The 22,096-nt window shown below is 39.3% G+C and overlaps 3 protein-coding genes across 4 annotated transcripts in view; 1 reads left to right on the top strand and 2 right to left on the bottom strand.

Annotated features, from left to right (window-relative positions):
- The window catches only part of LOC103713726 (RNA helicase, ATP-dependent, SK12/DOB1 protein), a 29,169-nt gene extending 21,134 nt beyond the window's left edge, over positions 1 to 8,035 (top strand). For both annotated transcript variants that reach the window (XM_008800742.4, XM_088711137.2), the window contains exons 18-23: positions 325 to 478; positions 3,924 to 4,392; positions 5,232 to 5,446; positions 5,876 to 6,114; positions 7,363 to 7,489; positions 7,583 to 8,035. In XM_008800742.4, the coding sequence (XP_008798964.3) occupies positions 325 to 478; positions 3,924 to 4,392; positions 5,232 to 5,446; positions 5,876 to 6,114; positions 7,363 to 7,489; positions 7,583 to 7,795 (1,417 nt within the window). In that variant the 3' untranslated portion in view covers positions 7,796 to 8,035. The remainder of the gene's footprint in view (positions 1 to 324; positions 479 to 3,923; positions 4,393 to 5,231; positions 5,447 to 5,875; positions 6,115 to 7,362; positions 7,490 to 7,582) is intronic.
- A 2,288-nt stretch (positions 8,036 to 10,323) lies between these two features.
- Positions 10,324 to 12,731, bottom strand: LOC103713724 (uncharacterized). The gene is made up of 4 exons (XM_008800740.6): positions 12,350 to 12,731; positions 12,176 to 12,268; positions 10,691 to 10,828; positions 10,324 to 10,606 (listed from the first exon to the last, which is right to left on the bottom strand). The coding sequence occupies exons 1-4, from the start codon at positions 12,566 to 12,568 to the stop codon at positions 10,565 to 10,567; spliced, it is 492 nt and encodes a 163-aa protein (XP_008798962.1). The 5' UTR covers positions 12,569 to 12,731; the 3' UTR covers positions 10,324 to 10,564.
- An 804-nt stretch (positions 12,732 to 13,535) lies between these two features.
- On the bottom strand, positions 13,536 to 21,666 carry CAC3 (acetyl Co-enzyme a carboxylase carboxyltransferase alpha subunit). Its single transcript, XM_008800741.5, has 11 exons — positions 20,964 to 21,666; positions 20,208 to 20,282; positions 19,917 to 20,024; positions 19,634 to 19,794; positions 19,044 to 19,158; positions 18,775 to 18,929; positions 18,260 to 18,311; positions 18,104 to 18,172; positions 17,535 to 17,612; positions 16,240 to 17,456; positions 13,536 to 13,971 (listed from the first exon to the last, which is right to left on the bottom strand). The coding sequence occupies exons 1-10, from the start codon at positions 21,288 to 21,290 to the stop codon at positions 16,251 to 16,253; spliced, it is 2,346 nt and encodes a 781-aa protein (XP_008798963.1). The 5' UTR covers positions 21,291 to 21,666; the 3' UTR covers positions 13,536 to 13,971; positions 16,240 to 16,250.
- Positions 21,667 to 22,096: the final 430 nt, after the last annotated feature.

The following is a 22,096-nucleotide window of genomic DNA, read 5'->3' as shown; positions in this document are numbered from 1 at the left end:
ATGCAGGTAAAGTTGCCACAGAAATATGCCTGGGAATCTAAAGAATACAAATCTGGTCTATCTTGTTGCTAATAAATATTTGTATTGTATAATTATGATTCATATACGTATATAGTGTTGTATAATTTCAGACATGCATACAGTGAAGTACTATGAAATATCCTAAGATGGTTGAATTAGGTCACCCTAAACATATATTGTTAAAATTTTTTGAATGGGATATGATATCCTGTGTTCAATAAATGGCTGTTATGGTTTTACTAATCTTATTATGATTATACTTCCATAATATAGTCTTTCCAAGCATTACTGTTTATGTGTCAGATGTATAAAGGGCGAACCTGCTATTGAAGAATATTATGAGATGGCATCAGAAGCAGAGTCACACAGAGAACATATAGCACAGGCCGCTATGCAGTCGCACTCTGCTCTGCAATTTCTTTCACCTGGAAGAGTGGTGGTTGTCAAATCACAGTCAGTAAGTTATTTCATGCAATTCTTTCTCTGTCATGAAGCATTTCAATCTATTTCATTTCCATGAAAGAAGAAAATTTCACCCAATCCATGTAGAGACAGAGGTATGTCATATGCTGTCCCTTAACAAAATTGAACTGTTATATCCTTCAACTTTGATTCCCATTATCATCATGACGTTTCCAGTGACTTCCCTGTTTTATGACTAAAATCTCGTTTGTTCAAAAATTTGCAACATGTTGTTAACTGAAGAGAAACAAAGGTTTATCTTGTTTTATCTAGTGCCTGGAAAGTATGCTACAAGCTGGAGAAGAAACCCACAGCAGTTGCTGGGGATTTTGAAGAAGAGAGGACCTATTTCCCATTAAGTAAATTGGTTCAGATTATCCTTCAGGCTACAAAGAGTCATCATTGTACTTTGAAAGACCAGGGATGAATACGGTTTTGGTGACTATGACAAGCATCATCTTCATCTTGGAGAATGGGTTCTAAAAAATTGACAAATCTATAAACGATGATAAGGTTTGCCAAATCGATACCGGAGGACATACTGGCTGGTGATTGGTTTGGTACGGTGCTGATACATACCATACCGAGCTGTGTATGGAACCAGGGGGAGGGAGTGGGAGAGGGGGGAGCAGTGAGAGGTAGGGGTACAATCAAGTCGAGCCAAGTCGAGTAGCTAAAGGCTTGAGCTCGACTTCATTCAAAATGCTCGAGCTCGAAACTCGACTCGAGATCGATCGAGCCTCAATATCCAAGCTCGAATTCGACTTGATAAAAAAAGCGATGCTTGAGATCAACTCGACTCGAATATCAATCGAGCCATACTTAAGCTCGAACTCGAGCTTTGATTATAATTAAAAAAATAGTTAAAACAAAATATGATGTAATGTTATATTTTAAATATTAAATTAATAATATATATTATAAATAAACTATAATATTTTAAAATATATATATACTCGATTAGGCTCACGAGCTTTTGAGTCTAGTATTTTGCTACTCGAGCTCAAAAATAATTGAGTCAAGTTGAGCTTGGACCTAAGTCAAGCTTGAGCAACTCGCCAGCTTCTCAGCTCATTTGCACCCCTAGCAGGAAGGGGGAGCGGGGGAATGGGGGGAGAGAGAGATATACCTCGTCGTCGTGGACATAACCCTAGCGGGCATTGTTGTTGCAGAGTCATCGGCGGTGGCGGAACATCGAGAGGCGCGAGAGAGGAAACTCCTGAGAGTAGAATTGATAGAGGGAGAGAGGGGGGAGAGAGAGAGGCATACTTCGAAACCATCATTGTTGCAGAATTGTCAATGGAGGTGGAGCATCGAGAGAAAGGTGCAAGGGAAGAGGAAGCTCCCAAGAGTAGAATCAAGATTGAGGGGGGGGGGTGAGAGGTGAATCGAGAGACCAGGAGAGAGGGAGAGAAGGAGAGAGGAATCGAGAGAGGGGGAGAGGATTAGAAGGGCAGAGGGGTTTTCATAAAAAAAAGGGAGGGGACCGGATCGACTAGCCAAACCATGTTGGTAGCCATTTGGTCTGGCTTAGTACATCCTGAATTGCCCTGTTTGGAACAGTTTGGTGGTCCTTGCGATGACCTTATGTTCTAACACGTCTTTCTGAAGAAGTGACCAAGTGTGTAGACCTGCCTAAGATAACTATTTGTGATTGTCATGGGTTAAAACTTTTGGAACCATCTAGACAAAGGTAATGTGTTATTGATTACAAACTTCTATATTGTCCTGCAACATCCAGCAAGCCTAGTGCTCCATACATGCTAGGATGGTCCCCTGTTCCATCTTGACCATTTAATAGAATGTCGTCTTCCTTACTGACTAGCTGTTTTGCAAATCTTGTCTTTCTACATGCTTCCCTTAAGAAAAATGATAGGCCCGGAAACAATAGATGTTTCTTTCCCAATGTGACATAATGCTATACCATCGAAGAAGATACCAAACTCTTTTCTATCAAATAGAGGACATTTGCAAAGTCTATTCTGTTATTCAAACATTGGACTTACATTATTGTGGTGAGGGGCGATAGGATCTAATTATTTTTTGTGAGGTTCATCTATGCTTCTTACTTGTGTGGATGCTTTGTGCAACAAAGTTTGAGAATCATGTGGTTCTCCATAAAGTTAGGAGCTTTTGTTTGGACTTTCATTTATGCAACAATCCTTACCAATTTGCCTAGAGTTATGAAGAAGCTGAGGCAAATGCTTAGTCCGCCTCTTAGAGAACCAAATGGTTGATGGTTGGATTCTTGATAGAACCCTCACTCAGTCTTTATGGTTGCCACTTCTGGAGGTTGCTTATCTTTCTTCTCTGCAAGCTGGGTACACATCAATAAGGCCTTGGATTTGTATCCTTCTTTCATGTTGTAGCAGAAGGTTTCTCCATGTGCTATTTGATAAGAAATTTTAAAAGGAAAAAATAACAAAAGAACAAATCCAAATTTGTTCTTTAAATTTAGTAGAAATTTGGGAGTGTATTATCTCTACTACTTGTTTATAGTTCAAGTGTCACTTTTTGCTTGGAGAGTGTTATTTTGCATGCCTGGCTGTAGGAATTGAGTTATGCTAATTTATTTGCCTTTTTCTTCTCCCCTTTCCTCACCTTCTTGATGAAAGTGAAACGTGGTTATACCTTTTAACATTATCAACTCTTAACTGCTTTTCAAAATGAAAAGAGGAAATCTTGGACTTTGAAATAATGACATCGGAAATGTAGCCACTGCAGTGACCAAGCATATCAAAAGCAGTAGTTAATGAGGTAAAGTGAGTGGCCAATGGTCTTCAGTTTGAGCACATACGAATGATGCATAATGTAAAGCTTCATAGAAAGGTCAAAAACTCAAAAGTTGAGACACAGTATCTAACAACCAGTTGCATTAGATCATCAGTAGATTTTTAGCTCAAGCATGATCAATTGGGCTTGGACAATGTTAAGTCAGTACAATGGAAAACAAATTAATAATGTTAAAGAAAAAGAAAGACAGGGAAAAGGAAGATGCATTCACATATTTATGTTTGAGTAGCTGAAGGCTTATGTAGTTTTGATGAATTCACCTAGTTGGATCATCATTATGTAAATGTAAACTCTCCAACTCATACAAGGAGCTTGACAAGATGCCAATTTATCTTGTTCAGTAGTTTCTTTTAAATGGTTTTGAGAAGAGAATTACCTCATTGGACTTTCTACAAATGCTCGTTGGTGCTCCAAGTGTAGATTATCATATAGATTGTTTTTATCATATGGCATGGCATGTCGTTTCTCTTTTTGATGTCCCTGTTTTTTTTTTTTTTATGTTCTCAACCAATAATTACGGGCATTGAACCGACGAATTAAACATTTTCATTTTCATCAAGCATATGCAAATCTGTTCTGATGACTGCTTCATAGTCCAAAGTTCCAATAGCTTAAGCATTATCCTTATTGTTTGAATGGATTAATAGGCTGAAGATCACTTACTCGGAGTCGTCCTGAAAACTCCTTCTGCTACAAACAAACAATATATAGTTTTAGTATTGGTGGCAGATGTTGCTTCATCTACGCAAACTCCATCAGTTTCTTCAAATAAACTGCAAGAGAAAGAAAGTGGCAATTTTCACCAAGGTTATTTTATTGCTCCTAAAGGAAAACGTGGCATGGATGAAGAGTACTTTTCATCCGTTAGTTCTCGTAGAGGATCTGGTGTAATAAATATAAAGTTGCCATATTGTGGCTGTGCTGCTGGGATGAGCTATGAAGTTATAGCAATAGAAAATAAGGACTTTATGAGTATCTGTGACTGCAAAATAAAGATTGATCAAGTGCGTCTTCTTGAGGATCCCAGCCAGATTGCTTACTCAAAAACTGTTCAACAGCTGCTAGAACGGAAACCCAGAGGAAGTAGATATCCTCCTGCACTGGATGCAGTAAAAGGTATGAATCTTTTGTCAGCTTGATAAATCAATTTGGAAAGGGATGGATACAAGATTTGTGTTTGTAAATATATGTTATTTTTGGATGCTTTCTATGTGCCGTGTTGCTTTCATCAACTGCATGATTTCAACAATATTCCGATATTTGGTTTCATCCAAGGACAATACTGTGACCTCACAAAATGCACCAAATTAATTTATGCAACTGTTGGATGACTCATTTGTACAACTTAGATATATCAGATATATTATCATGCCTATTTATCCTGCTGCCAGAAACCTGTGGAAAATCCATTATAATTTGAATGGTCTGACGCTGCAAAGTTTTATGGACTGTTTTCTTGCCCTTTTCTCCTGAGGTAACTAATATTTCTTGCATATTAATCGAAGTTATGAATTTTATTTTGTTCCTTTTCATCTTTGACTTCACTTAATTGGTTGTATGCTGCTAGTTTTGACATGATATGTCATAGGTCAGAATACAGGAAGCCAAGGATTTCTTACATGCATGCTCTTGTGCTTCATGGGTTATTTCCTTCTTTTCTTTATGTAACATTACTTAGCAAATGCCATCTTAGTTTTACAGGATGCACATGAAGTTAAATTGTGCTTTGGCTGTAACTGCTTACACAGGATGAGCCGCACAAATTTCCTTTTCTAGAGATGATTAAGGCATTGAGCTCGTGTAGTATGGCAAGAATAGATGTAGTTCCATCTAATTAGAAATGAGATTGCAAGGGACTACTGATATTTTGATGCTAAAATGCTATTTTGCTGGCTCACTTTCTTTCTTTACCTACCTCTTTCTTTAAAAGTTTATGTTTCTGGATGCAACTTCAGATCTCAAGCTGAAAGACATGGATCTTGTGGAGAGGTACCATGCATATAATGGGCTACTGCAGCGGATGGCTGAAAACAAATGCCATGGATGCATAAAATTGAAGGAGAACATAATGTTGCTAAAGGAGCAAAAGAGGCACAAAGCAGAAGTTAATGCTTTACAATATCAAATGTCAGATGAAGCACTTCAACAGATGCCAGATTTTCAGGGTCGGGTATGTATTCGTGGATCGAATTTTACATGGACCCAAACCTGAATCTTCTTAGCCTCCATAGATTACAAATCTGAGCCCTGATCAAATTATAGGATCTGAATTCGAAACTATAAAGAGTACCATGTCTTGAATCTGTATTTAAAATAAATTCGGATCTGGATTTGGGTAGGGATCCAGGTTTTTCAAATACATAAAAATACTTAAATAGTGTCATATGGATTATTCCATTAGGATCAAATATTCTAATGATTTAGTTCCAGTTTCGATGTTCCTATCAGATATCCGAATTGAATTGAATTGGTATTTTATTATTATGATTATTAGCCTCTGTTGCCACCCTTGGTGGTGACTAGAACTTCAGATTTTAAGTTGCAGATTCATGCAGGTAATCTTTATATTAATTCATGTATCCTTTTCTTTCATGAGCAGATTGATGTGTTGAAGGAGATTAATTGTATTGATTCTGATCTTGTTGTTCAACTCAAGGGCCGGGTGGCCTGCGAAATGAACTCTGGGGAGGAGTTGATATGCACTGAGTGTTTGTTTGAGAACCAATTTGATGACTTAGAACCTGAAGAAGCTGTGGCCATTATGTCTGCCCTTGTTTTCCAGCAGAACAACACCTCCAAACCATCTCTTACTCCTAAGCTGGCTAATGCAAAACAGAGGTAGTCTTACTGGTTTATATAATTTTCTTATTTACTGCATTACATGAGATTCTAATTCTTGTGCATCCCTTTCTTTATGAATGAATATATTTCATGGAATATCGGCAGCCATAGGTTTGATAAAAGCATTTAAATATGCCAGATTTGGTTATATATGGACAAGTTTCTTGCAATGCTTATTTAGGGCTTGACATGCAATGACCTCTGGTTGGTTACTATTGACGGGACCTATGTGATATGTAAATTTGATTTCTGCATGCTTCTGCATGTCTCGAATAGTCAACAAATAGATTAGTAATTAAAACCAATGTGATGTCAAATCTATGTTGACTGAAGGGAAAGAAAGAAATTGAAGGGACAGGGAAAAAAACCCCTCAAAACTCAATTAAGCCTTAATCTCAAACTAGTTGGGGTTAGGTATATAAATTTCTTTCCTCCATTCTGCTCTATTTAGGGCCACACTTTCTGAAAGATGTAGAGATATTAATCCCTTCCTCACTACATCCAATGCGATTTTCGGTCTACCTCTACCCCGTTTTCCTTTTACATGTATCAAATTTCTCCTTCATATTGGTGCATCCAAAGGAGTGATTTAATATATGTAGGAGAAAAGAGGAGTTAAGGTAGACCGAATATCACATGGGATGAAGTAGTAAGGAAGGACTTAATATCGCTACATCTTTCAGAAAATAAAAGATGGATATCCTTGAGATATTACAATTTATAAGTGTGTTCATTATTGATATTCAATCCTTGAATAGACCTCCTGACATTCATTGGTGTTGTGTGAAAAGATGATGACCATTATTACATCTTGGGGTTATTGTTCAGAAGTTTGAGAGATTTGGGAAAAATTTAATCCAGCTGGCAACCAAATTATTATATATTTTTTATTTTGTTATAATATTCTATTTTGTTTGGTATGAGCATATTCCAAGTACTTCAATACCTCTATTTTTTTAGTAGCTCCATTTCCCCATTCAATTGGGTAAGAAATTCCATTGCTTCTTGGAGCTATTTGTTGGTGCTGGTTGGGCTGGAAATCCATTAATATGTCACGTGTCTGTGTTATATTTGTGTATGTATATATATATGTATGTATGTATGTATGTGTTTAAGTATCTCTTTAAACACTTGTGTGGTGGGACAATTATTTTTTTTTAGGAAAAAAACAATGTTGATGCTTGCAAATGTCTAATATTTTGACATGACTGCATGCATGCTTATTCATGATTCTGCCTGCATTAGATTGTATAACACAGCAATTAGATTGGGGAAGCTTCAAGAGCAGTTCAAAGTTGCTGTAGATCCTCAGGAGTATGCACGAGACAATCTAAAGTTTGGCCTTGTTGAAGTTGTCTATGAATGGGCCAAGGTTCTTGTCTTTGCCGAAAAAAGATTAACCATGTTCAGCATCAAGTCAAAAGGCTAATGTTGCTTGATGTTTTCTTTCTGTCACGTGTTGCAGGGAACTCCTTTTGCAGATATTTGTGAGCTTACTGATGTACCGGAAGGTCTGATTGTGAGGACCATAGTGAGATTGGATGAAACATGCCGTGAATTCAAAAATGCAGCTTCAATAATGGGCAACTCGGCACTTCATAAAAAGATGGAGGCTGCATCTAATGCCATCAAGCGTGACATTGTTTTTGCAGCTAGTTTGTATGTCACAGGAGTTTGAATCTGTTTTAAACCTCATGATTTCTTATCTTCATTGCCTCTGTACTTTGCAGATGATCAAGACAGAAATCCACTCTGCAGTCATTGTATTTTATGCTTGAGGTAACTAGGTATTATGTGCTCTTTTGTTAGGGAATTCTGTTGTTTCTGACGAGATGTGTAAGCATATAGTTTCCGTTGATGTAGTGTACAATTGCTAATCAATCTCATAGGCTGAGGCATTTTTTTCTGACGCTCAAAATTATCCGGCAGTGCATCCACATTATTTTTGTATCTATTGTGTTCATTAAGTAAATGGGTCCTCACCGCTTGGCTTTCTTATCTAATTTGAGCATGTTGAGCCGCAGGCCGAAAAGAGAATGTTGGGGTGGGTGTGCTGTCGTGCAGAGGCAGGCATATATTTTCTGTGGGGTGGGTGTGACTCTCTTAGGCCTAGCCGATCAACGTATGACCAAGAACCCAAAGCGCATATTATTACCAGAAGCAACCAATCTCTGATTATTTCACTCTGAAAAACTTTGAAAGAAAGCATCAGCAACCAGTTTGCGGTTGCTGATGTGGATGTGGATGGAGTGACCAATTTGAGGTTTAGCCTGGCGCTGCCTTGAAAGTTGGTGTGTTTTATGACTCACGTACTTTGTTGGTGAATGGTGAAACAGGCGTGCAAGATTTTTTTTAATTTTTTTTGTCTCGACAAGATGATGGATTATATATATCTAGCATAAGTATATCAAAACAAAATATTGCTCAACACAATCAGCATGGCTAACATGTTTGTTCACAGCACCATTTAACGCATGACATTGTTCACTTTATGATAGATATGTCTAACTACTTGGGGGACACTCTCTCGAGATCCTCTAGATATCATGTGAGAGCGCATGAGCAGCTTTAGACTTGTCTGACTCTGGATCCACTCCATTACCATCGCTAAGTAACCCTCAATGGCCATGAGGTTAGCTTCTAGAATTTGTTTCGTGCAGGTAATACTTACTCAGGCTACCTCAACTCCACTATTGGGACTAAGATATCAAAGATCGGTGTTCTATCAGCTGTGACTAGCCTACAATCTGGACTCCGAATTATGAATCTAGGTCCACCTTTGCTGCTACCATCCATCATACTACTATGGAAGTTGACCTTGAGATAGTTCGGGGATGGAGGCTCCTACATGATGTAAGCCAATCGGTTCCCTATGTGAGTAGAAAAAATATCCGGTGTCCCATGCTATCTCAGCCTCTTCGGCCTTAAAAAAGAATATAACCTCAGCGGTATGCAAAAGCGCCCTCTCCAACATAAGTCTCGTTGTCTGCCTGCTGTTCTTAAAGATATAGGTGTTTCTAGCAAGCTAAAAATGATAGGAGATATGAACAGCCCCGAATGTCCCCCAATCTGAAGGGCTCATTACGAAAACTCCTCTGCAGGGTTTCGAGGAGGATTGGGACGGATGCCGACGAGACTCCCCACATGCACTGGAACATTAAAAATGGTTTAGTTGTCTACGAGCTTTTCTAAAACAAATAAATGGTCGGGTATTCAGCATGGTGGGAGGCGGAGCGGGCCTGGAGGTAGGCGTTGAGGAGGTTGAAGCAGAAGGCGATGACGAGGGGAAGCCAGCCTTGATGGAGATGCTAAGGGGGTAGATGAGGGTGCGGTGGAGGTAAGGGGCCAGGATGGTGAGGGAGAGGGGGTGGGATCGGTGGCGGCCGCGGGGGAGGAGGAGGGTGAGCCACAGGGTGGGGCTCTCCACGAGGACCCAGGCCAGGGCCGTGGGGAGGGCGGGCCCCGACCCGGCGCGGGGGTGGCGGCCGTAGGGGGCAGCCAGGAAGCGGAGGGACGCGGCGGTGAGGGAGCATATGACGTACGGGTCACGAGAGCCGTCCGGAAGAGGGTCTCGTTGGATGATGACGATTCCATTCTCTTCTCGGCTTCTTCAAGAGGGAGGGAGAGGATATGGGTGAGAATCTGCGTATTTGCTACCTCCTGCATATCATCCATGGGATGCTGAGAGGCATCGGCACCGATAAAGATCGTGTTCTATAATTTGATTAAACCAACTTTGCAGCCGGTTGCCGGGCGAAATCTTTGAATGGTTCATGCCAACGTAGATTCCGGACAACAATCTCATTACCAGAAAAATTAATCGACATCGACAACCGATTATATCGCAGTGTCTTAATCAAACCCCGCGTGACACAGAAGAATCGTGCGTTCCACCGACAAGGCTAATCCAGAAACGAAAATAGTAGCAACTCCAAAGGCGTCGATGTGTAAGGTGTCACATCCCGGGTAAGATGTCTCATCTTCATCCCCCGGACAGTGGTTTTCAGATCTAAACTTTTTTTTCAGAAAACAAAAATAGTTGGCATCCAGCACTCGAGCGATTTTACCAACAAAACCAGCTGACACCCTTCATCTCGAAGTGTTAAATTGCACTCTCCCTGGGTTAAGATAGGAAGGAGAGAGACACGTCCCATGCCTAAATCTTTGCCTACAACAAACCGATCATCTTTACCATACACGACATGATTCACAGAATTCTGATGCTAGCGTATCTATTGATTAGGAGTTTTTAATCAGGACGGCATTTTCATAAACAAACGAGCTGCATGTCAACGGAAAGATTGCAGTACATCAAGCCATTAAAATTGCACTTACTCTCGCACACAGTGTTTGCATCTTCTGGGAACATACAAGTACTCATACGCTACCATGCCAAATTGTTGGAAGAGAGATCTCTAGACGATAAGGCATCCATGATCAAACAAAGTCAGTTGTCACTTCTATTAGGCTTGCTTGAGATTGGAACCACCTGGAACAAAACAATCAGCTATGTTTTTCAAAAAACGAAGATGGGGTCGACGATCGCCAAAAGAAAGTCATGAATTTGTCATACCATATCAGCAGATGGAATCCATTCGTTTGTTGCTGGATTTCCCTTGTAAGGCATATTGCCGCCAGATGCAGGAGAGACTGGTGTCAGGTCAATGGAGCTCCCATTGGATTTCTCCATCTTGATGAATCCTGTTCCAGTCTACAAGGCCGGTAATAAAATATAAGCATGAGAGGCAGAAATTTCAACTTAATATTAAGGTGTTCCTTGACAACTTTAAATCGAAGGGCTAAAAGCATAATCTACGAAGAGTAATGGTGAATGGCCAAGAATAAGCTCAGACATGCCATGGACAAAATACAAGTAAATACATTGTGATGCCATTTATAGTTATTCAATATGGATTAGGCAGTTGTAGCTATGAAGGTACCAGTTGATATATATGTCCGATCATTCATCATCAAAATCCCGAGAAACAGAGATTTTGTAGCTTAATCATTCAGCACAAGGTAATATATCCTGATCTGCACATTAATTCTGTAATTAAACTGGAGACACAGAGAATGAAATAAAACCTTATCGAACAGAAGCTTGCAGATTGCAACTCCCTGAACCAGGATGACTAAGCATGGCCATGAAAGACTCATGTGAACCATGAGAGACTACTAATTTTCTGCCAACAAACACGAAGGACAGCAAATGTGTTGACTGTTTATAGGTAAACTGTGCAAACACTCGACCAACGTCTAGAGTTTTTAGAGAAGATTTAAGGTAAGGAAGTTTTTGCCTAACATAAAAAGAATTTAAAAAAACAAGGACTGTTGTGCCCAAAAATGTGACTCATCTGACCATATAACTCTCTTGCTTGACACTCAGATATCCTCATAAGGCGTATTTGAACTGGTGAAATGACATGGTTGTATATATTAGCCTAATAACCTCGCTGCTTAGAAGATTAAAAAAGTAAAAAAATCAACAAGTAAATAATAACTATAGGAGGGAGGGAGGGGGGGAGAGAGAGAGAGAGAAGCTGCAATGGATTTGGACAACACTAGACCTATGTACATGAAGCGAAGGGCATGAACTAAATGATCACACAATTACATATCATTTTATGAGTATGTATGTAGATATGTATGTATTATTGAGATTATGAGAGGCTAATCCTTACCTTTTGACCTATACCCACTCCAGAAGCAAGGGCCGTAAAAACTCCCAACTAGAATCAACCTCCCCTCTCTCCTCCCCCTCACCCCCTCTCCACAAGCGGCAAGGCGTCCGATGGTAAAATTTACATCTATATCGCTCATTTGTAATGTTCAACAAAGCATCGACAAATACAATATAATATACAGATGTTAAATATATATATAATACACAATAAAGCATCATCAAATTGGCCTATCACATGAATAACTCCATTGACTTGTCCAGATGTTGCGAAAATTTGAAAAATTTCAAATCTCTGATCAAATCATTGCAATCAAATAGTCATGACATCAAATCACAAAGAGATTCTAGGAAGGAAGCAAATAGATCGATAGATACCGTGTGGTGTTTCTTGTCGATGCAGTTCATTTCGGTGTAATACTCCGTCTCCACGTATTCCTCTACCGCTCCACCTCCATCGCAAACCAGTCTCTGCAAACAAGCAAGCAAACAAAAATCCTGCCAATCAAGGTAGCAAAATCGCAAAATTTAAAGAGGGGACTGGGGAGGCACCTGGGGATCGGCCTGGAGATCTCGGAGTTTGTCGATCTCGGGAATGAAATCTTGATCGGAAGGGTGGAAGGCGTCGGAGTAGACGGAGGAGTATTCGCTCCGGGAGGGCTTGGAGTGGCGCTTGGGGGCAAACCCTTGGAAGTACTCCCGCGCCTCCGCCTCTATCTTCGCCGCCTCCTCCGGTGGCAGATATGCGTCGCTCCGAGCCGGCCTCGACATACCTCTTCTCTCTCTCTCTCTCTCTCTCGCCGGCTGGTGGATTTTTGGGTAAAGGAGAATCGGATACTGGACTTTGTTAGGATTGGAAAATGGAAGCTGGCTCCGGCCGCCGACACAATAAAAATGCAGAAAACGATGAAACTTTGTCCAAAACCTGGTGCGGTAGTTGTTGGTTAAAAGGAAAACGAGGAGAGAATGTCACTTTCGGTGATGGAGACAAGCATCGATCCGGAGACCGACTAACAGCGACAAATTCTTGGGTGTATACTGTACCTCTCTAAATGAACCAGGAATTGGAGTCCGGAGAGAATTGGAACACAGATTGATCCAGCGTGAATCTTGACACTGCAGGCATGCATCTCAAGGCAGTATCTTGATAAAAATAATTAATTTTGTTGACGAGTTTTTTGTTTTTTTTTTTTGACAGAAACTTTGCGACTACAGTGCTACTGTACAATAATAGCTCGCTAAAACATCCTATCGTATATTGGAAATTTCTTAGATGCACAGGTTTCGTCATTTGAAAGTAATTTGATGTCTGAACAATTAGGTAGGTGAGATTTGCTTTATATAAAAAAAATAAGATCAATGGAAGGCTTCTACGTCCATATAAATAATTGACATTCTCCACAAGCTTCTCTTCGATTAGCATATTGATGCAGTCAAACTCTCTAAATATGTCCTTGCATAAATGACAATATCAACTGAAACAATTTCATCCTCCATCCTTGTAATTATTTTTTGATAATAGACTGCATTTTGACATAGATACAGAGAGGATAAGGAATAGGAAGAGGAAGGCACATTGTGGAAGATGCATTCAATTATTTTTAGTAGAACATCTCATGCTCAAATTTACTGACCTTCTCCATTCCATAACAATAGTCTGATAAATGACATGCTTCCTGAATGCATAACTGATTTCATAATCATTATCAGAATTTTTGCTAGCACAAAATTGCCAACCTTTAGTAGAGAATAAAAATAAGCCCATAATGAGGATTAATTGTTTTGCTATTGTATCCAGAGATCCAGAAATGAAATCTCATAATAAGCACTGGCGGATTCTCACCTTTATCATGTATATGACTTAAATTTTGATTACAAAATGTGTTGACAGTATCCTGAAACCCAAAACCTACACAGATCCGCTAGTAATTGCATAAAATCTACTGCACCTTCAGTGACAACTCAAGATATCTTGACCGCCAAAGTAGGAGTAATAAACTTACAAAAATGAATTTTCGGTGAGAAAACTCAGCAATATAATTGTCTATGATCCTTGTTCCTGCAATCATGGATCCTCATCCTGCTCAAGGGAACAAATTAGCCAGGATTCCAGAGACTTAGGATGCATCTTGACCAATTTCCTTGATCGGTGTTTTGCATTGATATCCCACCACCTGCATCGAATGCATCAGAGAAAGGTTAAGACTAGAAGTATATAGGGTCAAAATGAGCATCACGTATCTCCAAATTACCACATATAAGCAGTATAACTACCCAATTACAAGACAAGCTTAAAGTGCTTCACAACCATTCTCCATGAAGGAAATAACCAAAAATATGGGAATAATCACATTTGGACGGTTACAAAGGCACTCTACAGTCCCATATATGTGCCATTTTATACAGAACTCTTAGGGTTCAGAGAATGATCCTAATGAACCCTAAATCATGTCATTAGTGGTCCCAGGGCAAGGCCTAGAGAATTGTTTGTACCACTGTATAACTGAAGTGGCACTATCTTTATCATTTGAAAAACAACGGCCACTGAATAAATTTTCCATGTCCCTAGTCAACAACATCTTCTATGTTTGTTGACCATTACTTCTCCATAGTTATTGTTTCACCGCTATCACATTTTACTCTTTAATTACTTTATTCTTTACCTGTACTAGTTTACGCTTCCTTTAGACTTGCTATTAGTCATAGCCATTCTAATTTTTCCACTATCATCTTTAAGATGTGTGGATTACATGGTAGAAAACCCTCTTTGTTGCCCAAAATTCTTCCAAACTAATAAATATAATGGTGGGGTTATGGTGGCATTGTAGCTACCCCTTCTCAAAATCTCTAGCAAAAGACATTTCAAAGGACATAAAAGACTTCACATACATGCTCAGTTTTCACATTGTTGGACATCATAACCAATTTATTTTCCTGTGACATGGATGCTCCTGAATGAAAATAGCCATTATGCAGCCACCTTTGGCTGTTGCTGTTAACTTCTCCAACTAATATTACATCACCTACAATTTGTTTTAAGTTTTATCAAATTTTAGAGCTTAACCTCAAGAGAATTCCTTGCACTTCAAATTAATATCCACCCTTTCTATCACCTCATCAATTTACTAGTTATTCATAAACAGCAAATGTTTCATGCAAATACTTGTTGCAGACACATGGGAGCTTAAACTTATTAATGATATCGCCACAGCTTCTCACTGGACTCTATTTCTTCATACATGTCATGATCATCACATTACATCATAATACAACTTTTGTGCCTGTTTGATTCCCAAAGCCGGCCTCACGATACTTCCATATGTGCTTTCTCTACGTCAAAAGTAGGGTTTAGACATGGGTAGATTATACATTTTTATTCCTATTATTTCCATTTATGATTTAAGCAAGAAAGTAGCTTTAAGCTTGATTTTAGTAACATAAAAAGTAGTCTTTTGGGATTCAGAGTATACTAATTAATTTGCAAATAACCCAATCCATTAGCAAATCTCCAGCATCTGCTATCATATTTAGAAAGTCATGATATGAGGAGCTCGAAATTTTTATATTACACACAGAAAACATGAACACATTTTCAGATAGTCGCCCATTTGAAAGACTGTTAACTTTCTAATCTATCCATTCCAAAATGCCAACTCAGATCAATACTACAAAAAAATTTATATTACAAACAGAAAACATGAACATGTTCACAGATAGTCGCCCATTTGAAAGATTCTTAACATTCTAATCTATCTACTCCAGAATACCACTGTTTTACTCCAAAAGTTGAAGCATGAATGCAATAACAACAGTGGTGAAACAACTTCTGAGAACTTCTACATGAAGGTGACAACAATTGACCCATGCTGGATCAGCAAGCTAGATTACAAGCACCAATTTCTACAAGGGACATCCCCAAAAAGAAAAGTAGTTTTACATGATGTGGATTGAAAAAAATGGTTCCGGCTTTTACATTGTGAATAAATATTTTCCAGAAATGTCTTTTGATAGTTAGACTTCAAGGGTGAAAGGACCTCTTTATGATTTCGAGTTGACACATACAATAAAGCAGGACTCAAAAAATTAAAAGATGCAAAGAAAAGCACACATATAGTGTTGGGGGGTGGGGGGGGGGGGGGCATGCAAAAAAGAGGCTTTCTTTAGCTTATTACAAAATAGTGATCAAGAATGACTTTCTTTCTTCAACTTAATCATAGTAGTGTTGATATAATAAACACAGATGTGCAGTTTCAGATATTGCTGTGTAAAATGAAACTTCAAACTCCAAGGAATGGAGTTTATTATTTTATAAAAGAAAGGATTGAGTATATAAGGATGCACTCAATTTTCAAAAAAAGATAGAAAGGATTATAAATATAGATGCATCAAATTTGTACAAAGTTCGCATATAATAAAAAGATAAAGGAATGTTCTAAACTCACACTAATCAGCATCAATCTCTACCCTTGCTAATGTCAAGTTTTGGATCCCCTTCTTTAAGTGCATCTTGGTTTAAAGCTCCATTATATTTTCCTGAGCCTTCCTCCAGCTCACCTGAGGAAGATTCCTTGGCCCTTGCAATCTCTTGTTTCAGTTTCTCGTACTTTTCCATCAAGAATGGTGAGCTCATGGCCTCTGAAAGGCTCTGCCTGATCTGCTGAATCATTGACTCGATTTTGTGCTTCACCTCAGGATCAGCTGACTTCCCTGCATTTTCCACTTCTAATTTCAACATCACTATCTTGTTCTTTAGATCAGTTGAGTTGACAGCATTCTCAATTCCCTCTTCAATTTCATCATTAATTTCGTCTATCTTCTCTTTTAGTTCAGAATACAAAGGATGTTCAATCACATCACTTGCTATAGAAGCCTCCCTCTTTGAAGCCACAAGTTCAACATTCAAATGCAAAGAGCTAAATTTCTTAGCCAGTTCAGATTCTACCGCTTTCTTCACCTTGAAAATTTTTTCCCTCAGATCGTCGTCCAGATCAGAAGTTCTTGACGCTCCTGCATCTGAGATTTCTGCCTTCAGCTTGTCAATCTTTTCCTTCAAATCAGGGCGATTCATGACCACTTTGAATCCTTCATTGATTTCATGCTTCAAAGACATGATTTTCTCATTTCTTTCAGAGATTTTCTGAGCTTTGGATAACTCCTTAAGCATGTCAAGCTTATCATTTAGACTTTCATAATTAGGATATTCTGATAGACCCTGCTTGAACTCTTGTTTCAACTTCTCAATCTTCTCTGTCAGACTACGATCTAGGATTTGATCAGGCAAACTCCTTGCCTCTGTGACCTCCTTTCTCAGCATTTCAAGCCTGTCCTTCAAGCCCATGCATTCAACAGCCTCAGCAAATTCCTGGTTAACCTCATCCTTCAGTTTCTCAATTGTTTCATTCAAACCCAGATCTGAAGGCTGAGATGGTGGGTCATCCTTGGATTTTAGTACTTGCTGTTTCAGTTTCTCAACTTCATACTCTAAGTCAACATCTGAAGCTGTACCTGGCTTTTCCTGCTGAATAAGAGGTTCTTCTTTAGTCTTCATGTTAACTTTCTTTGACAGGTCTATAGGTTCACCTTCTATAAATCCTCCAAGATGACGGAACTTGAGCATACGATGATGCAGAAGCTTAGGTGTATCCATCTCCAGAAGCTCCTGCACGAGAAAAAGAGGTATTATGTGCAAGTGACAAATTTTGCTTTGATTCCTAGAAGTACTGCAGGTGATACCTACACTCATTGATCCAACAACTGCGAGTTTAATCTGTTGTGAGGTCCAAGATGGATCGACGTGTGCACCACCAAGTGGTTCCTGTCCAAAGGAATACTTTTAGATAATATCATATGGCCAGGACTATGATTTTGTTGGCGAAGATGATACAAATATACCTGACACAATTGCACAATACACATCATATATTTCAGTACTATTATTTCTAACTGGACATCCTAACTAACAACTATATCTTCATTTACAATTCAGGTTCCACAAACCAATGCCTGATAAAAACAAAGTTCTAAGAAAATATTCAAGTTATATGTTATAGAGTGGTTTCCAGTTAAAAAGGCAAAATGATGTACTTCTATGAATTTTTCATATAAACCAGAGAATAACACATCAGGTACAACTTGAAGACCTGGAACAGAAAAAAATAATCATAAAACCTTTTCTTCTTTTCAGCTGATAGCCATAAAATCATTAACTGTAAATCTGACCAGCCCAGGTTTGACGATTAACAACTAACTAGCCTATTGTTGAAACTTGTATTTTCAAACTGAATTATAGGTCGAGAAGAACATTACAGGAATGACTCCATCTGCAACTTTCAGCTTGCATAATTCTGTAGCAGTAATCTTCAACTGCTCAGCAGCCTGCAAATGATAACAGACTCAACATCTAGAGTAAGTAAAGCTTGGATCAGCATACTCAGGCAAGTCTCCATATCACAGGATCATCACCTTTGGAGAAGCTTTTGAACTTTTCCACAAGATTGCAGCACATGCTTCTGGACTGTTCTTATAAATTGAGATGAGGAAACAGATCAGAGGAATATATAGATTGGTTAGCAGATAACTCGGGCAACAATGCATGCTATTAAATGATCATAACACATATGGATATATGCTATGGACTTCGTGAACAACAAGATGCTTGCAAGAACTGCAAGCATATCGATATTGTATCATGAAATGTGCTTGTAAAAATGGTAATATCGTAAGCTTATTTAGACAAGAAAATATGTTTACTCATGCAAACATGCACACCACACAGTCAAACACGTGCATGCATACAGAGCATAGCATGCACACACAGATATGCATTTAAAATTGATATATATTTATGTAGACAAATAACAAAATTATGTCCCAACTGCTAACAATTCCTCTAGCAAGTTTAGACAGTAACATATCAACAGCAATAAGAGATGCTATTAAGAAGAGAGAAAAAAAAAAAAGTTGCAGTGTTAAATCACCTGGCAACATAAAAAACTGCATTTTCTAACATCAACAATTTATTGGCACATCCAATAGCAAGTGCGCCACCAGAGCCACCTTCTCCAATAACAACTGTAACAATTGGAACTTTCAAACCAAACATGGTCCTCAAGTTGTGAGCTATGGCCTCACCCTGCATGTACATAAATAAACCATGAGCATAGCTGAATTATGAGGCAGCAAGCACTGCACCTTGACCTCTCTGAAAATGAAACAGCTGGCGCTTAATTTCAAATAAGGCACATACTTGGCCTAACTCCTCAGACTTGAGATCTGCAAAAGCCCCTGGAGTATCAACGAATGTGATGATAGGCAAACCATGATGATCAGCATAATACATCATCCGCAGGGCTTTTCGGTAACTGTTTAAATTTGTACGAAAATAAACAGGTAGATCAGAATCATTTATCATGGGCAACAGACAGTGAGTTAGTTGAATAATAACTGGCCATTTTGCCAAATGGAAAAAAGCAGTAAAGCGCTGACTTTTAACAAAATGCATCATCTATTCTAATATACAATGCCAACTCGGCTAATGTGTCTATGCATGAGGCCTGTCACGACATCCCACTCCTGCACCTCAGTGTCTCCTCAGGTAGAGATATGACTGTTAACTTAAGGTCAGGGGAAACCCTTCTCCTAACATTTATTTTTTATAAAAGACGTGCACCGTTCGTGCCATACTCTAGTTTCAAGATGATTACAAGATGATGTTCCATTCCTACGTGCCATAATATGAACAAAATGCCTGAAGGTTTAACATATAAATCTGCTAATTGTCACAAATTTCATAGACTTTAATTGATGCATATTGCAACGTATGCTCATCATACATACCCATGTGGAGTTGGCATCCCAAAGTTACGCTCAATGTTCTCCTTTGTGTTTCTACCTTTCTGATGACCAATACACATGTAGCTTCTACCATCTATGCTTCCAATACCAGTCACAATTGCTGGATCATCGTAACCAACACGATCTCCATGAAGTTCTACCCACTGGATGAAGTAAGGGGAAGAGTGATTTTTGCATCCCAAGCAGAACAAAAGATTGAGAAACAAGCTTGAAAATATACAGGGAAAGGGAACTGTCTGAGTAACGTGATTGTGAATAAGCATACCTTGTCAGTGATGTTCATCACATGGTCAAGAAAAGTTGGCCTGTTAGGATGCCGGGCAATGCTGAGGCGCTGTATAGGCGTGAGATGTATGTATAGATCTTTTAGAGCCTGTAAAATTGACATTTGTGAAAACAATGAAAGCAGACTGGATCCACTGTGAACCTTAAAGACAGGAGGATATCAATGCCATGAACACTAAAGGCAGTGCACCAGTAATCATGTGGCAGTTGGTAACCTAATATTCTTCTATAAAAATAGCCAAAATCAATTACTAAAAAAAAGAAGAATTACTTCTTGATACTTAGATTCCAAAGATATGATCTGATCTCTGAAATCCAAACCCGTTTCATCCGCCATCTTTCGTACCTGCAACAAGGCGATGGATATTTCAGCCGCTTATTTGAATTCAATAAAAACAAAAACTCATGGACTATAATTGAGAAACCATAGTTATGTTTGCCATGCATCATCAAAATCTCAGATTCTTTATTACTCAGAAATCTCTTTCGTGTATCACATCCACAAACAGTTCAGTTCTCCCAACTAAAACCATGGTATCTTTCCTTATCTATGAATCAGATATTTCTATTCTTTCCAATTAGTCTCCGTCAAGTTGTTATAAATGCATTTTAATAATGCATATCTTTCAGTTCTTTTCCTCATATATGAATCAGATGTTCCTATTCTTTTTAATTATTCTCCGTTAAGTTACTATATAGTAAATACGTAGATGATGCTTCCTCCACTTTAGACTCCTTTTCTTAGTTGGCAAGCAATGCCCTTGTGACAAACACTTCTTTCTTAGTTTGTTAATCAATTTCTTCCAGAATAAGGCCAGAGAATGAAATTAATGTTTTAGACTACAGAGCATACACAACTATCAAGTAATTAGCATTATCCATACACTCTAACTCGCATTTCAAAATTTAAGTGCAAGATAAATTATTTTTGGAAAGCAGAATCATAGAAGTCTCGATATTATTTATATCAGCCATTTTTTTTTACCAAAAAATATTAGCAACATACGCCAACAAAGCTAGTTCTTACGTCGATGAGTTTCTTCTCGAGATCCATAAGAGGCTTCTCGAAGGGCAGGGTGACGAGTTTGGGCTTCGCCTTGAGGGGCTTGAAATGAGAGAGATAGCTGAGGTACCCGCCCTTCACGTTGGGATCGATCTCGTCGGGCCACGGGTAGTCGTGTTTCTTCACCTTCTTGAGCTTCGCCACCACAGCGGCCGAGAGACTCTTCCTCGTTCTCGTCCTCGTCCCCATCCTCGATCTCCCCAAAGACTTGAGGGGCACCCCACTGACGCCATTACACGAGCTCCACAAGGGATCCGAAACAGAAGCGCCGAATAAAGAAACAGAAGCCATTTTCAAGAACACAAATTACCGAGAGAGAGAGAGAGAGAGAGAGCGAGCGAGCTAAGAGTCGAAATGGAACTCCGTTACTCCAGACTTCAGATTAACTGGTCGATTGGAATCAAGAAAGGGCACAATCCTGATAGGAAAAAGAGATGCCACGTGAGAAGAGAAGGAAGGGGGCAAGAAACCTAGAAATGAGAGCGGGATGTCTGAGGATCTAAAGACGGAGAAAGCAAGAGGGAGGAGTAAGTATGGAATCGAAGGGTGCGAGGGACAAAGGAAGGCAGCATTGGTGAGATCGTCAAGTACAGGAAATCCAAATGGGACTTTCGAGTTTCGACGCTTCTTAGGCGAGGGGCAGGTGGCGTTGGTGCCTGTATTGTTTACCGGGAGCGCAGGGTGCCGTCCCCCGATCTGGCCGTCGGAGGAGTTCGCAACTTCCTGCCAGCTCGCATCTCCGCGGTCACACGTGTGTCCGCCAGCAAATGTCAGCACGTGGCCTGCCAAGATCGAGATCGAGAAACCAGGTTTTGCCGCCAAAATCAGGTTTGACTCAGATCAAATGCCGTGAGATAGTACTTGGCGAGCTCGGTTTCTGAGTAGGATGGTGCTCGGAATACGAAATCAGACCTCAAAAAAAAAGTTACTTCATCCGACGGAAAACTCCCAAAGTCAAGCGGAGCTCTAGGGAATATTGACCCAAGTAATATGAAATGGAAGAGAGTTTGAGAATAAGCATACAAGAAACTCCCAATCTGGGTTGGAGCTGGTTTCCTAAAAGAGCAGACATACGTTTTAACCATACCGCATGCGCT

Source organism: Phoenix dactylifera, chromosome 14 (genome assembly GCF_051530095.1).
Source record: "Phoenix dactylifera cultivar Ajwa chromosome 14, Ajwa_hap1_PhDact_Kaust_v1.1, whole genome shotgun sequence".
In the NCBI taxonomy this organism is placed as follows: Eukaryota; Viridiplantae; Streptophyta; class Magnoliopsida; order Arecales; family Arecaceae; genus Phoenix; species Phoenix dactylifera.
Note: the sequence above shows the minus strand (reverse complement) of the source record. Positions and strands in the feature narration are given on the sequence as shown.